Here is a 17,491-nt window from a genome sequence, read left to right as displayed (position 1 = left end):
CCCCGGAATAGTGCAATACTTACCCCAACTACTCAATACAACTTGTTGAAAGAGCAGAGATAGTGAGCTTCTGGAGAATAGAGGTTTCTCTGGGGATTTTAGCCCAACACCGTATGTTACCAGAGATTAACACAGTGCAGGGCAAACCATTATAGATCAACAAATGTTTGTTGGATGAGAAAAAAATCAAGAGCAATCTTCCAGTCTCGGACTAGGTTATTTGTGCATATTCTAATGAAAACTGAATATTTTTTAACATTAAAAAAATAAGGTGTTTTAAAAACTTCTGTTTGTACACTTCTTTCACATTTTAGCTGGCAGAGTTCAGAACTTTATGGGAACATAACTAAGGGCTCAGAATGTACTCATCACAGATTTGGTCCATATGGTCGCCGATCCGGAGTGAACGCTACCCTCACGATGCTGACTCGTCTGCAGCTGGCAGCCCTAAGAGACACCTTCCCCCTCCCGCTGCCCAGGCGTCCACGCACGCGCACAGCCACGCTCCGACCCTGAAGGCCGGCCTCAAGGAGGCGGGGCTCCCTGGGCGCGTGCGCGGCAGCCCGAGCGGCGGCCCCTCCCTTGGCGGGGGCGCGCGGCGCAAAGGACCACACGGAAAGAGGGAAGTCAGGTGGCCGCTGCCGCCGCTGCTGCGGATTGTCGCCAGAAGGAAGATGGCGGATCTGGAGGAGCAGTTGTCTGATGAAGAGAAGGTAAGAGCTGCGGGGGCGGCGCAGCCGGTCGGTCGAGAGCTGTCCGTATCGGCCCCGAGTCTGGCTGCTGGAGAAGGGCATTGGCCATCGGACTGTGCCCTCGGCTGCCCTTCCTCCCCGGTCCTCGCTGAGCCCAAGTGCCTGCCCCTGTCAGTCACCCGAGGCCCCGCGCGGGGGCAGGTCTTTGCCGGGCCTGCTCGCTCCGCTCCTTGTAGGGTGTGTGCTCCGAAAATAGGAAGCGGGAGCCCGGCGGCGGCTGGCCTTGCGCGGCGGGCGGGGGCGGAGGGCGGCGGCCGCTGGGACCCTCTCCCTTCGCGTCGGGCGCGGGCCTGCTCCGGGGACAGGGGACTCCAGAGGGGTCTATGACCGGGCCTAGGAGCGGCCCAAGGGCTGTGCCCAGCCTGGCGGCCTGGCCTGGGAGTGTAGCCGCGGGTGAGGGGGAAGGGGAAGAATTGCTTAGGAAGCAGACCTTCGCTTCTCCCTTCTACTTCCTCCTCCCAAAGCAAAATGCTTCTTTTCTTAAAAGAAGCCGTAATTCTCTACGGTTTTTCCTTTCCCCACAGACCTTTCTCTCTTTTTTCCTTTCTTGGCTCTCGCTGTAAGCTTTGCAGCTCCCATGTTCTTTGGGAGGCGGCGGAGTTGCACACAAAAGACCCCCCCCCCCATAGTTGTTTTCTGCTCAGGTTGGCAGCAGTCCCCCCTGGGGCCGATTTGGTGGCACTCGGTCTTCCTGCTAGGACTTCTTCGGGAGAGAAGATTGTGCAACTCCTGTTACTGTATGTTAGATACTGTGACCAGATTTGATGGAACCAGATGAACGACTTTAGTTCTCAGACATTTGAAATAAGAAATCTGAACTAGTTCTCTCTTATTCACCCCTTTCTTTTGGCTGTGCTGATCCTGTTCCCAGGGGATGGTGGGGTAGGGGAGAACCCTACTAATTTTGAGTATTTCCTGGAAGGGAAAGTAACTGATACAACCATATGAATAAGATAGTTACACTTTTTGCATATGTCCACTCTTTAATTTAAAATTTAAAATGCTTCAATTTTGTGTTCCCGAGCCAGTATAGTCCTGTAGGAAATACAAGTACCTTATAGTGTTTAGAAATGCTAATGTAACCCTAAGGGTAATTCATTTGGAACTCCCAGCTCTAAATGTTTTTTTATGCTGTGTTCTTCCACCGAAATGTAAGGTTCTGCTCCTTCCTGATATACAGAAGTCAGCCTCATCTTCATTTTTGGATATTTTTTTCCCTCCTGTGCTCTTTTAGTGAAAATGATAATAAAACAACAAAATGGGGGAGAGCAACAAGGTTTACCATAATCCACAGACCCAGCAGAGAGATCCCTGTATTCACAAAAGTTCTTGGCAGTATTCACATATGTAATATTGGTAGATAACTAGGAGTTAGTAACTAAAAATGTACGTGAGGACACACACATATTTAAAATTAAGTAGTGTTAGAAAATTTTTAAAAGAGACTGTCGTGTTTTTATTCTACCATTCTTAGTGGTGATTAGTAGTTCAAATGGCTAGAAATCTAGCCAAGGAGAAAGTACTCAGTGTGGGTGTTAATATAGACCTGCCATGTGTTGTAAAGGCCTAAAATAGCAAAGGTTTTTCAAAATCAGTTGACAGAATTCCTTAATATCCCGCACTCTTAGGGCACTAAGCTCCATGAAAGGTGGGGGACAAGGGCATGTGTTTGAGCTTGTCTAGCAATACATTTTAAGAGTAAATGAAAATTCTACTTTGAATTTTGGTGTTTTGTTTCCTGCAGTTTTTGGCCAGCGCCAGATTTGAACCTGCCACCTCCGGTATATGGGACTGGTGCCCTACTCCTTTGAGTCACAGGCACCGCCTGTGTTTTAGTTTTTATTTGGGGTTTTGTAAGAATATTCTGTAGATAGTTTACATATGATTTTCATCATGATATTTACCAGTTAAGCAAATACAGTGACCAAATTTTGGGTTACATTCAAGTAACTGGTTAAATGAAATTTTAACTTTCATATTACTTTATTTAAATGTTCTTTTAATCTTTTGGGAGGAGCACATATCCTGTATGGGATCAGAACAGGAGATGACTGAAGGCGGTATTGTTAAACTAATATTTAAATCGTGTTACTCTTTCTGCTACCTTGTTTTAAATTTTCAAAAATAAGGTTTTAAGCACCTTTAGTCCCAGGAATTGCAGAGGCTGAGGGAGGAAGATGGCTTTACCCCTGGAGTTTGACACCAGCAAGGCCAATGTAGCAAGATCCCCGTCTCTGAAAAAATTAAGTTTTTAGTACTTTAAAGCTTGTGAAATTTCCATTATAGATTACAAATCTAAGGAAGAAAAGCTGTTAAATTGTATCTAGTACCATACTGTGTATATGCTTGGCTCAGATCAACTGGTTACTTAATTTGTTGTAAATTTGAGGTAGGTAGTTCTATTACATTTTACAGATGAGTTAAGTGAGATTTCAGAATTTTCAGTAATTCACCCAAGGACAGTGCCCAGCCCAAGAGGAAGGTGGTGTTTAAACCTGAGTTTGTCAGAACGCAAGGTTCATATTCTTGTGACATTATGCTATCTTGAACAAAATGAATAACAAGATTATTTTCGGTTTGTCTCTTTGATTTGTTGACAGCTTATTTAATAGAAATTGTAAATACCATACATTAAGTACTGTTAGAATCTAAATTTGTGTTTTGTTCATTGTAGGACAAAGTTTACAATTAATACATTTAAGTGTTTTATGTTACTGGTGTAGTTTCATACATGCCCTATTTTAGAAATTAATCTAGAATAATAGCTTTGTTTTTAAAAGAATATCAATATGAAATGCAAAAAACCTTTTCTCCTTTGGCCAGTGGGTGAATAGGAGATAAATTTAGCTGAAGAAGCTCAATGAAGTTCTTTCAAGTTATAGTGTATGCCACAGACTTTTTCTTAATATAGTTGTAGAAACAGGCCAGAAACAGTTCACATTTTCCATTCCTGGGTCAGCTGTGTTGTACAGTAAAACATTTTTGTGAGTATTTTGAATTTATATGAAATTTTGGTGTGAGGCTCAAATGAAAAAATCATTTCCATGTCTCTCTCTCGATGAGAAAATTCCAGCTTCAGAAGAAATACACTTAGTTATTGATAGGAAAGATCTTTGTTCTTCCTATAACCCCTCCCACCTTCCCCATGATAAGAATAATCCGTTCTCACAGATTCAACTTTTATGTCTTTGAAAATGTGTCCCATGTACATAGCTCTACTCTCACTTCTTCCAGAGCATTGTTCCTACAGGAGATAGTTAATTAGATGTCTTCAAACAGAGCCTACCTAAAAATGAATTTATAAACTTTTTTCTTCTCCCCCCCACCACCCCACAGAAGGGTGCAGAAATCCGTCTCCTGCTCATTTTTCTTTTTATTTCTTTCTTCTAGTTGTTCCAGTCATCCAGGTTTTTAATTTCAGCTCTATTCTAATTTTTTTTATTTTGGCCTATACCTTACAATTAGTTTGTAAATTTTGTCATTTTCATCATCAGAATGTGTCTTGCACAAGTCATTTCTTTCTTTCATTTATATTAATATTTCACTTATTATCTCTCAGTTGACCAGATTATTAAATTAGCTAGTGTTTGGCAACAAAATTTGTACAAACAATGCAACTTGATTATACCTGTTTTGTGACAACAGTTAAGGAAGAAATAGTCAAGAGGGGAAAGTAAAGATAGAAAACTGTCTCAAGTACGTTCTTTCCCTTTTGTTATATTTGCCACCGTTAGGCTTTCACTATAAAGTTTCTAGAGTAATCCCTCCTGTTTCCCATATCTAAGCCATGCCTCTAAGCTAACCTGTCATTACTCTCAGTTTTTTCTCCTGTCCTAGTATGAGAGCAGAGTCTGTTCTCCAGATTTTAGTCACCGGGTTCCCCATTGCCTTCATAGGGGAACTCAACTCTTAAAATGGTGCTTATGACTTCATATGCCATTCTAACCTAAATATTTCTCACATTTCTAATGTATACTGTTATTTAATTGTGGCATGAACTCTGTGAACTTACACACTGGTCCGTTTCTAGCACCTATAAGTTATTTAATCTCTCGACCTCAGTTTCTTCCGAAAGGTACGTAATAGTAAGTACCTTCTCCTTGAATTTGCTTTAAGCATAAGTAGTGCCTGGCGTATATAAGCACGCAATAAATGGTAGCTATTTTTCTCTACTCATGACTTTTCACCCACTATGAGTATTGGTACTGTTTCTAGGTCTGTCCCTTTCTTTGAAAAATGAAAATCTTACTCATCCCTCAGGGTTTAGCTGAGGTCACACCGCTAGTTTAATCTCTCTCATGAACTCTGTAAGACATCGTTAGTATTAAATGTAATTTTACGTAATATTTATCTCTTCCCTTTTCTCCTGGAATTCCTAAATACAGGCATTGTCAATTTTCATATCTGTCATTACCATTTCATAAATTCTTTTGAAGGTTAAATGTATTGTTTTACATGATTGCTCTTAAGACACATTTACATATTCCACTATAAGGATAAAGGCTGAAAACTCGCACGTTTTAGTTCAAGTGTTTCTATTGAAAATGAATGAAACTAACTTTTGAAAATTATTATACTATGTATATACGTCTATATTTATTCACTTACCAGCTGTGCCATACTTCACGGATTCCAGTACTGATATTTTCTGTATTTTAAGGTCTCTGAAAACAGTCTGCTTTGTACAATCATTGCCTCAGCATTTTTCCTTTTTTGGTGCTATATGAAGTCATGTATCTAACACTGATTGCAATTCAGGATAAGAAAGGATGTAATGAAATAACAGTCTAAAAATGTTGAAATTCATGAATCTAGATAGATTAGATTTGTAAGAACAGTTGGAAACCTGGTTTAAGAGGATTTTGGGACCTGACTCTCTAAAGAAGTGGAGAGAAAAAAGATTGCTGACAGACTTAAGAACTGGAATCAACAGGATTTAGTAAATGAATGTAAAGGAAAGGCCCGAGTCAGAGGTAACCATGAACACTAAAATCTAGGTAACTGGGAGGTGGTACCACCACTAACAACTAGAGAACACAGGAAAGAGGAGGTACAGCTGGATGGGATGATGGTGAATTTAGTTTTGGTTGTACTGAGTGAGGTGCTAGCTAGCAGGATGTCTGTGTGAAAATATCTAGCAGATAGGGAGAGAGAAATGGAGCTTGAAAAAGAGGGCAGGCCCAGAGTTCATATAAAGATTTGAAAATCCTCCTTGTGGGGGTTAAAGCTGCCAGATGAGATAAGCCCTTCAGGAGGAAGAATTGAGATGCAACAGGGAGGAGCGCGCAGAAAGCATGTACTTAATACTTCCGTTTGAGAAATTAGTGGAGGAGGGAGACAAAAAGGTGACAGGAGACTCTGAAAGTCCAAGTATTGTATACCTAGTGCAGAGTTGGTGCTCATGTCACAAAATGTGAACAGAATTACAAGAAGGGGCAGTGCCCAGGGTTGCAGAGATTAAGAAGGACTATGAACTCGAAAAATGTTCTGTAGCACAATGGTTATGGTGCCGGCCGTTATACATCGAGGCTGGTGGGTTCAAAACCAGCCCGGGCCAGCTGAAATAATAATGACAACTGCAACAAAAAATAGCTGGGCATTGTGGCAGGCACCTGTAGTCCCACCTACTTGGGAGGCTGAGGCAAGAGAATCGCTTAAGCCCAAGAGTTTGAGGTTGCTGTGAGCTGCAATGCCAAGTTACTCTACCCAGGGCCACAGCTTGAAACTCTGTCTCAAAAAAAAAAAAAAGAAAGAAAGAAAAAGAAAAGTTAAGGTTTAAGAGAAAGAAACAAATTATCTACTAAATGTCAGATACTTTAACATATATTCTCTCAGTTGTCAGAATAACCTTGTTATCCCTGTTTTACAGATAGGAAACTGGTGTAGATAAGGCCAACTATTTAAGTAGTGGACTAGGGCTTTTTAGTGGCCTTCAGGGGAGCAGCGGTACTAGGCTTTGGAGCAAGGAGAGAGAGATAACCAGATCCAAAGACTTCCCTTCTCTTCTTTTGTTTCCTGGCCTATCTCTGTTCCCTTAGCAATTTGTATATACCCTTGTTATAACATTTACCAATTTTAATAGATTTACTTGATGTTCTTATTTCCTGTGTTCTTTAGGACTGAGCCCTATGGCTTTTTTTTGAGATAGAATCTCATTTTGTTGCCCAGGCTAGGGTGCCATGGTGTCAGCCTAGCACACAGCAACCTCAGACTCCTGGGTTTAAGTGATCTTCTTGCTTCAGCCTTCTAGGCAACAAACACAATGCTCATCTCATTTCTCTAAGTAGAGATGGGGTCTTGGGGTCTTGACACTAGTGCTCTTGCTCAGGCTAGTGGGATCCTCCCACCTCAGCCTTCTAGAGCAAGCGTCCTTAAACTAGGGCCCACAGGCCACATGCGGCCTGCCTAGGAGATTTATCCAGCCCGCCGGGTGTTTTTGCCGCTGCTGCCTGTCCTGCTTAGCAGTCAACTTGTCCTGGGGCCCATAGTCTGGCCCTCTGGTGGTCTGAGGGACAGGTAACTGGCCCCCTGTTTAAAAAGTTTGAGGACCCCTGTTCTAGAGTGTTAGGATTACAAGTGTGAGCCACCACCCCTGGCCACTATATCTTAATCATATTTTTAAGTCTCTTATGGTGCCTAGCACATACTAGATCAGTGGTTTTCAACTCCAGCTGCATATTAGAATCACCTGAAGAATTTATAAAGAAACGTGGATGCACAGGCTTCTCTAATGAGTTAGTCCTGGTGTCTGTACTGTATTTAAAAAAAAGAGAGAGCGAGCTAGAACTTCCCAAATGATTTGAATAGGCAACCAGCTTTGAGCCTCATATTAGGGGATCAAGAAATACTGACTTAAAAGATAAATAAGTAGAGACAGTAAGTACAAATTATTCTTGAAAACACTTTTGTAGTAAGACAAAGAATAGGTATAACTACTTAATTTGTTCCTACTATTTCCTTTTAAGGATACTTTTTTTTAAAGATAGAGAAATTTAGGGGTATTTGTGGGCTAAGGGAAATGATTCAGAGGGGAGAAGGAAATTGAAACTGTAAGATAAAGAATAACATAGTATAACTTTTTTCAGTTGATGATAGCACCTACTTTGGATTCATGGGTTTCTTGATGTTTTAAAAAAATGGTAAAAACATATTTTAAAAAGTATCAATGTTAAATTCAATAGATGGCCTAGTTTTAGGTTAAGTGCTATGGGCCATGTTTTTAATTACCATTCAAAATAAGTATAAAGGAAAAAAAATTTGACCAAAACTTAAACAAATTACTGGTAAGTATACTCAACATTAAAATCAATTAGTGCAAAACACAGATATACAATAGTAATCATTTGGTCATAAACTAATGTCATAAAATTCAGAAAAGTGTTTCTCTGTTCTTTGCTTCTTTCAGCAAGGCATAGGCAAGCTTCAGCGAGTTGTAGGAGACAACTTCAAATGATTCTTGCAATGTAAAAATGCATAATGGCCCCTTAAATTTTATTATCAGTCTCCTAAGATAGTAAGCCGTTTTGGTGTCAAAGTCCTTGAGAATCAAGTAAAACCTATGATTCCTTTCTTGATAAGACCAAACACTTCAGATTTTGCATACATGGTGCCTTACAGGGTGTGGGTGCAATATCTGATTATTCATGAGATTTTCTAAAATACTGTTTTCTAGGTCCCAGCTCTTCTGCTTCCACACATGCTGGTCCAGCAGGATGTGTGATTGCCGTACAACCAGTTAGTAGCATTTGCCTTGCCCATCATCTGGCCTCTTGATCAAATTGGAAGAAACGTGGAGAAACTGAGTTGCTTTTTTAGGCTCAGGATGTAGGCCTGCTCTCTGTACACAATACGAGGACATCAGCTCCTCTCCCTGCCAGCAGCACTTGGGGAACAGTGTGGCAGGCAGCAGCCCATCATTAGCATGATGCTTTTTTCACTGCCTGCAGTCTGAAACACATCTGATCCTCAGCGATTATTTGCTGACATTTGACAAAAAGAAAGTAGTGCTTGTTGGAAAGCAGAAGACTGTTTCCTGTGGGGGTTATCGTAATGAACTTGTATTTTTTACTTGATGGACAAGAAAGTATCTTTTTTTCCTAGGGTGCAGATTTGGGGAATTCTCTTTAGGAATGGTTGTCATCCGATTTTTGAATGATGAATATTCTTTTTTTTTTCCCCCTTGGCAGAACAATTTACAACTGAATTCTGCCCTCTTTCTTTAGAATCTTTGTGGGGATTCTGATTTAAAGAAGATGACAAACTATTGGAATGGCAAAGTGTTCATTTTTGAGGAAGTCCATTTCTCTTCTTCTAATTTGTTCTATCAAGACCATTTCTCAGTATTTAATAATTTTATCTTCTAATTTGTATACTAACAAGGAGTTCTTTACAGGCCGAAGAGTGGAGTGAAGGAAGGTTGCCTAAAATTGGTGTACAAGCTTCTGATGTATCTTCTTCCACTCCATTGGCCACATCCACAAAGCCGTTCCCGGTTACTTGATCACTTCTAAAATCTCAGTACATTTGTAACAAATTGGCACTTTAGAAATGTTTAATCTGTATTATCCTGTAACTCAAACTTCTGATCATCATTTTCATCTGAGATGGTTATTGATATAAGCTTGTACTTATTCTTTAATAAAAATTCATTCACCAGAAATTTAGAGCTTTCTTTTTAAGACATTTGATTGGCTCCTGGCTCTCTTTGAAATATTTTTGTTCCTATAAAGTAACTTTGTTCTCTACAGCCTTTGTCAGGTGGGCTCAGATCCTTCCCTTTTTAAAATACTGTATAAATGTCAACCTTTCTTCTTCCTTCAAATTCATTGAAGGATAGGAAACTGATAACCCAACTGTAAATATATGTCTGAAATATAAGATGATTTTTGAAGAATTTTATGCCCTTCTAATGTTTGGACTGTATCAGCATATTTGTTTAAAACATATTTTAAATATTAGAATTCATTGCCTTCTAGTCTCCAGTTAGTATCTTAAATGGGAGCTTCTTGGATAAATTGCCGCCTCTTTATTTTGTTGGTATGGGAGGGATTCCTGCCCTAGGACCATGGGGTTGACTGGACACTAGATGAGATTGACAACAGTTTAATTTTATTAAACTCAGCAGTCCAGGAGATGGAAACACAGCACACACAGGGGTTGCACTCGGGAATGAAGTGAACAGGCTTGTAGTAACAAGAGGATGGATTGATCCCTGGTTCCTAAGGAGGGTGCTCCCAGGGAACTGAAGCTTGCTATTCAGGGATAAGCAGGACCTGTGTGCCCCTTGATAAAGGATTGTTTGGCTGGAGGACTTTATCTGTGGGAGCAGAGTGAGGAGGAGAACTTGCAGTCAGGCCCTCCCATTTCCCCCAGATATTAAGGCACACATAATATTTGGCTTTCATCTTAACCCTTACACCACAGGTCTCAATAGTACTAGCATGTTATCAAAAATATTTGCTAATGATTGTTGTACTAAGTTATTGTCAAGAAGGTTTGTTTTATGTAGTTTGAGACAGAGCCTCACTCTGTCATGCGGGCAAGAGTGTAGTGTATCATCATAGCTCTCCACAATCTCCAGCTCAAGCCATCCTCCTGCCTCCACCTCCCCCTCCCCAGTAGCTGGGACTGGCTACAGGTGGTACAGAGCTCAGGCTATTCTGAATCTCCTGGCCTCAAGTGATCCTCCCACCTCCTAGAGTGCTGGCATTAGAGGTGTGAGCCATCACACCAGGCCTGATAATTTTATCAAGAACAGAGAGGCAGGCTGGGCGCCCGTAGCTCAGTGGTGAGGGTGCCGGCCACATACTCCGAGGTTGGTGGGTTTGAACCTGGCCTGGAGCTGCTAAACAAACAAACAAAATAGCTGGGTATTGTGGTGGGTGCCTGTAGTCCCAGCTACTAGGGAGGAAGGCTGAAGTAAGAGAATCACTTGAGCCCAAGAGTTTGAGGTTGCTGTGAGCTATGACACCATGGTACTATACTGTGACAAAGTGAGACACTGTCTCAATTAAAAAAAAAAAAAACAAAAGCAGGAGTTTGAGTTTGAGGCATTTTGATGGAGATCTCTAATAGATAAATTATAGTTAGAAAACTGGATCTTTGCCAGAGGTTGTGATAGGAGGTGTATAGATTTGAGAGCTCTTGTATGGCAGTAGGAGGAATGAAAATGGATAAGATTACCCAGAGATTTCCTTGTTTCCAACTTGTCTTCTGAATCATCTGAGGCAGATCATGCTTTTTGGGGAAGCAGTTTTGTAAAAACCCCAGAACTTCATCTGAAGACTTCATTCAAATCTTAATTCTGGGTTCTGCTTTCTCTTAGGGAAATTAAAGGTAGTGTTAGCTAGGTCAAAGAGTAATTGTAGATTTTTTTTGTATCTAAGAGGGTCAGAGCTTTAAAAACGTTAAAAAATAAGAATACATTTCATCCTCTTCAGTTTACCTTTAAAAAATTGAGATTTATAGAAGTTTAAAAATATATAAACTTGGCTAAGTCAAAGCAAAAATTGACTTAGATAAAAATCCAGATCTTAATTGGAAATTTCCACTATTGCAGCTTGAGATCTAGTGTCTTCTCCTGTGTTACTGTCATGGGTGCTTGAGGTGAGTAGGGTCAAGTAGAGTGGGAAGAGATGATACCCCAAGTAAGGAGAAGAGATGTTGGTGTGGGGGAAGTGAAGTGAATTCACTGATTTTTACTGGAGACAACACAGAAATACATGGTCATGGGCTACCCTTGCACCACTGTAAGGCACAGAAAAGCATGTAATCTGAAAATGTTTGTATTCTAAAGCTATTTTTAAGAATACTGGGACTATACTAACTTAGTAAATTTTCAATCTGCTACTGTGACTGCCAATAATAGTAGCCTAATATTATTTATTCACCCAGCTGTTGAGTATAGAGATAAAAGTCCAACCTGGTTAATCTGGGTCTGGAGACTGTACTCAAAACCATTATGCTATACTGCTTCTTTATATTAGCATAAGTTTGTGGAGTTTTGAATGTAAGTTATTTGGAAGCTCACAGTCTACCTAGAATTGCATTAGTGACAACTCTTAGAATGTTTGTTTAATTGAAATACTACATCCTCTGACTGTTCTGCATAAATGGGGGTTTATTCTTGCTTACAGATTTATTCAATACTTGGTAACTATTAAGTTCAGCGTATGGGGTAGGAGTGACAGGGATTCTGCCTTGAAGGGAGATCAGATGTTGGTTTATTTAACAAATACAATAGAAATTCTGTAAGATGACCACCTATACTGTAACAAATTGGTCAACAGAAGGAAGTAGGCCTACTGTAATACTGCGTCTGTGTGATGCATGTCCATTAGGTGAAAATTAGGTCAACTTGAGGAGGTGGTCAGCTCTGGAGGTTCTACTGTATTTGAGAGCATTTTTGCCAGGTACCATTCTAAGGGGGTACATATGATAGCTTGTCCCTCTTGATTTTCTTTTTCTTCCCAGATTAAACCAGTGCTAAATTTTATGGATTTTTGAAGACAAAGGGGCTAGGAATTTATTCAGTGTTTTTAAGTAAATTAATTTAAATGTTTAACCATAGATGAAATAGCAAAATAGCACCTGTTTGTCTTTTCTAACCTACAGTTTGTTTTTGAGTTTCTAAAAGCCTGGCTTGGCTCATATAACTTTAAACAAACCAAAATGGTAGATCTGATTATATCTTAATTAATCAGAACTCAAGTAATTAGAATCTCCTATTTAACCCAAGATTGCTTAACTTGATTTTAAGGGCATGATGGCCTCATTGTGAACTGCAGCAACGCCTGATAGAATTTTTGTGTATAAAATTTAATTATTCATAACCTCCAGAGATAATCATTGGAAGTCTTTAAGCAAAATAAGTTGTTTTCTGAGGATAAATAGAATATTAATTTGCTTTGACACTGCTTTCATTGATATTTTCTTAATGTTAAGCAAAGCCTCTACTAAATATTAGGGTGACATCTCTTCTTGTTGTCTGCCAACATTATTGAATATTTAGAACTTCATTGAGGAAGTCACATTCTTACAATTACTATCTGAATGATAACTGCTAAGTTATTTGGAATTTATTAAGCTATGTGACATATGGTTTTCATATCCCCAACTGAAAAAGTAACTTACATTTTTAAAATAAGGCTGAATTATATAAGATCCTCTTTTTCATTTTTTTTTTTCATTTTGGTCCATTGGGGAACAGAAGTATGCTTTAACAAATAATACTAGAATATTTTGTTTATCCATATAACAATATAATAAAAAATAGATCCCCATCCTACATCATACACAAAAGTCAATCCTGGGGAGATTAAAGATTAAATACACAGAGTAAAACTTTACAGTTAGGGAAAATACAGGAGAAATCCCCTGCAACCTCAGAGTGGAAAAGGAATTTTTCCCCTTCTTTAAATACTTCATTGTGTTTAGGGCGTTCTCTTACAACACCTCAGTACAATTATTGAACTTGAAAATTAAATATTTATACAACATTATTATCTAATCTGCAGTCCCTATGGTGAAAGTGTGTTTGTCAGCTGCCAGTGACTTTAAAATAGTCACCCCCTCCAACAAACCAAGCAGTTTAGAAATATAAAAAAAGTAATAACTCATTCCTGATTCTGACTCCTTTGACCAGACTTGACCTTGAAGAATATCATGTGGAAGATGATGGTGGGTGGATAGTGAAAAAGATTCAGCAGTGAGTTTGGGACTGTATCTAGTAATTCACTGGGCTCTTCAAAAAGATAAGATAGAATGTAGCTCCAGGTGTGTTAGAGAAACTTTAAGGAGCTGTTTTCTATTATTGTTAGAAATTCTTTTAATTCCTGAGACCTTCTTGTTAACTTGGATGACTTTTTTTGTTAGAAGTAGGCTAGAAGAAATAATTGTTAAAATAGTCATCTAGGAGGAATGTACAGAAAATACCTAGTTCTGAACAGTGCCGCCTTAGGAAGACAGACCTTTACTGTGAGAGACGCTCTTTTTGTCTAGCACCTGAAAAATCCAAACTATAGATTCTTAACTTGCAAAATTCACAAAGACCAGATTAAATATTTCAGGTTTAGCTGGTATAATCCAAGTTGTGTTCTGAGCCAGTCTGCCCTCTTGACCTCCCAACTCTTAGTGGTACTTCTTGGACTCACCATTCAATTTGGATATTGTGGAAATCTTTTGGTTACTGTGTACATTTTAGTGCAGTAGCAAGGGCAAGTAAGTCCATAGGATAAAAATACAGTACAGATCATTTTTGCTTTCTTGGTGAAAACTCAAAATAGAACTCACTAAAATTCTAAATGGTACATGCCTTTTTTGGAAACTAAAACTTTTACAGCTCAACAACTCATTAAATGTATCACTAAATACGCTATATGTATTCTGCATGCTACCAGTATTTTGATTTTGCCAGTTTTATAAGTAATGTATAAGTCATTAAGAGTCTTAAAACAGTTACCTCAAAATTCTATAAGTTTTCAAAAGTATTTGATTATACAATTTATTAACATATTACAACAATTTTGATTTCTTGCCTGTGGCATAGTAATCAAGACTTTGGTTTAAATGCTTTCTAGTAACTCTTACCTCCATAGGAGGGAGACAGGCAGAAGGGGAAGAAGGAAATGAAGATGCTTGTATTATCCTAATAGACTCCAGTGCATAGTTAGCAAGCATGATCCTTTATAGCCTACTCTGCCTTGGCCTTTTTAAGATGAAGTATTATTTATATTTTGCCTTTTAATTTTAATAGTACCCTTAAACATTTTAGAAGAAAAATAGTTTTGGAAAACATAAAACATTTTATCTTTTTTTTATTGTTGGGGAGGATTCACCGAGGGTACAAGAAACCAGGTTACACTGATTGCATTTGTTAGGTAAAGTCCCTCTTAAGGATTGTGCCTTGCCTCCCAAAAGTGTGTCACACACACCAAGACCCTACCCCCTCCCTCCTTCCCTCTCTCTGCTCTTCCTTTCCCTCACCCCTCCCTCTTCCTTTTTTTCTCTGCTCTCCCCTTCCCCTACACCCACCATGTCATTAATTGTCATTCATTGTTCTCATATAATTGAGTACATAGGATTCTTGTTTCTCCATTCTTGTTGTGCTTTACTAAAAATAATGTGTTCCACTTCCATCCAGATTAATAGAAAGACTGTAAAGTCTCCATTTTTTTTAATGCCTGACTAGTATTCCATGGTGTACATATGCCACAGCTTTATTAATCCATTCCTGGCGTGGTGGGCATTTAGGCTGTTTCTACACTTTAGTGATTGTAAATTGAGCTGCGATAAACAGTCTAGTGCAAGTGTCCTTACGATAGGAAGACTTTTCCTTCTCAGTTGATGCACAGTAATGGGATTGTAGGATCAAATGGGAGGTCTAGACTGAGTTCTTTGAGGGTTCTCCATACTTTCTTCTAAAAAAGGTTGTATTAGTTTGCAGTCCCACCAGCAGTGTAAAAGTGTTCTCTCCACATCCATGCCAGCATCTGCAGTTTTGAGATTTTGTGATGTGGGCCATTCTTGCTGGGGTTAGATGATATCTCAGGGTGGTTTTGATTTGCATTTCTCTAATTAGGGATGATGAGCATTTTTTCATGTTTGTTAGCCATTTGTCTCTTCTTTAGAGAAGGTTCTATTCATGTCTCTTACCCATTGATATATGTGGGATTGTTGGCTTTTTTTCATGTGGATTAATTTGAGTTCTATATAGATGCTAGTTATCAAGCTTTTGTCTGATTCAAAATATGCAAATATCCTTTCCCATAGGTTGTCTGTTTACTTTGGTTGTTGTCTCCTTAGCTGTACAGAAGCTTTTCAGTTGAATTAAGTCCCATTTGTTTATTTTTGTTGTTGCAGTTGCCACAGCAGTCTTCTTCATGAAGTCTTTCCCCAGGCCAATATCTTCTGGGGTTTTTCCTATGCTTTCTTTGAGGATATTTATTGTTTTGTGCTTTAAATTTAAGTCCTTTATCCATCTTGAATCCATTTTTGTGAGTGGAAAAAGGTGTGAGTCCAGTTTCAGTCTTTTACATGTGTATATCCAGTTCTCATTAATTGAATAGGGATTCTTTCCTCCAATGTATGTTCTTGTTTGGATTATTGAAGATTAGGTGGTTATAAGATGTTAGTTTCATTTCCTGCTTTTCTACTCGATTCCAAATGTCTATGTCTCTATTTGTGTGCCAGTACCATGCTGTCTTGATCACTATGGCTTTGTAGTATAGCTTAAAATCTGGTATGCTGATGCCCTGGCTTTGTTTTTATTACAGAGAACTGCCTTAGCTATACGGGTTTTTTTCCAGTTTCATTCAAAACACAAAATCATTTTTACCAAGTCTTGAAAGTACAATGTTGGTATTTTAATAGGGATGGCATTGAATTGGTAGATTGTTTTGGGAAGTATGGACATTTTAACAACGTTGATTCTTCCTGGCCATGAACATGGTATGTTCTTCTATTTATTAATATTCTCTGCTGTTTCTTTTCTTTGGGTCTAATAATTTTCTTTATAGCGGTCCTTCACCTCTTTTGTTAGGTATATTCCTAGGTATTTCATTTTCTTTGAAGCTATGGTGAAGGGAGTTGTGTCCTGAATTATCCTCTCATCTTGGCTGTTACCGGAGTATACAAAGGCTACTGACTTGTGGACATTGATTTTGTATCCTGAGACAGTACTATATTTTTTGATGACTTTTAGGAGTCTTGTGGCTGAATCTTTGGGGTTTTCTCTCGATAAGATCATATCATCAGCAAAGAGGGAGAGTTTGACCTCCTCTGCTCCCATTTGGATGCCCTTTATTTCCTTCCTTTGCCTGATTATACTGGCTAGAACTTCCAGCACTATGTTGAATAGTAATGGTGACAGAGGACAACCTTGTCTGGTTCCGGTTCTGAGAGGAAAAGCTTTCATTTTTACTCCATTCAGTAAAATGTTAGCTGGGGGTTTCTCATAGACAGCTTCGATCAGTTTAAGAAATGTGCCACCCTTGCCTGTACACTTCACAATGTGTTAATTAGAAAAGGATGCTGGATTTTATCGAATGCTTTTTCTGCATCTATTGAGAGGATCATATGGTCTTTGTTTTTGCTTCTGTTAATACAGTGAATAATGTTTATGGACTTGCATATGTTAAAACCAGCCTTGCATCCCTGGGATTAAACCTACTTGATCATGATGTATGACTTTTTTGGTGATAAGCTATCATCTATTGACTAGGATTTTGTTGAGAATTTTCATCTATATTCACTAGTGAAATTGGTCTGAAATTCTCCTTTTTAGTTGGGTCTTTTCTTGGTTTGGGTATCAGGGTGATATTTGCTTCATTGAACGTGTTGGGAAGTATTCCTTCCTCCTCAATGTTTTGGAATAATTTCTGCAGTACGGGAATAAGCTTTTCTTTGAAGGTTTGATAGAATTCTGGTGTGAAGCCATCCAGACCAAGGCATTTTTTTTGTCGGAAGATTTTTTATTGTGTCTTGGTCTCAGTGCTTAAAATTGGTCTGTTCAGGAGCTCTATTTCTTCCTGGCTAAGTCTACAGAGAGGATGTAATTGTAAATATCGATCCATTTCTTTCACATTGTCAAATTTCTGGGCATAGTGTTTCTGGTAGTATTCAGAGATGATCTCTTGTATCTCTGTGGCATCAGTTGTTATTTCCTCTTTATCATTTCTGATTGAGGTTACTAGAGATAATACTTTTCTATTTCTAATTAGTCTGGCCAAAGGTTTATCTAT

At 38.9% G+C, this 17,491-nt stretch overlaps 1 protein-coding gene across 1 annotated transcript in view; it reads left to right on the top strand.

Annotated features, from left to right (window-relative positions):
* Window positions 1–547: 547 nt before the first annotated feature.
* The window catches only part of CAPZA2 (capping actin protein of muscle Z-line alpha subunit 2), a 57,334-nt gene continuing 40,390 nt past the window's right edge, over window positions 548–17,491 (top strand). The window contains exon 1 of the mRNA XM_003789798.3: window positions 548–713. Coding sequence (XP_003789846.1) covers window positions 675–713 — 39 coding nt within the window. The 5' untranslated portion in view covers window positions 548–674. The remainder of the gene's footprint in view (window positions 714–17,491) is intronic.

This window comes from Otolemur garnettii, unplaced genomic scaffold (assembly GCF_000181295.1).
Source record: "Otolemur garnettii isolate 467f Iridium unplaced genomic scaffold, OtoGar3 scaffold00037, whole genome shotgun sequence".
In the NCBI taxonomy this organism is placed as follows: Eukaryota; Metazoa; Chordata; class Mammalia; order Primates; family Galagidae; genus Otolemur; species Otolemur garnettii.
The sequence above is the reverse complement of the archived record's forward strand: the minus strand, read 5'-3'. Positions and strand labels throughout refer to the sequence as shown.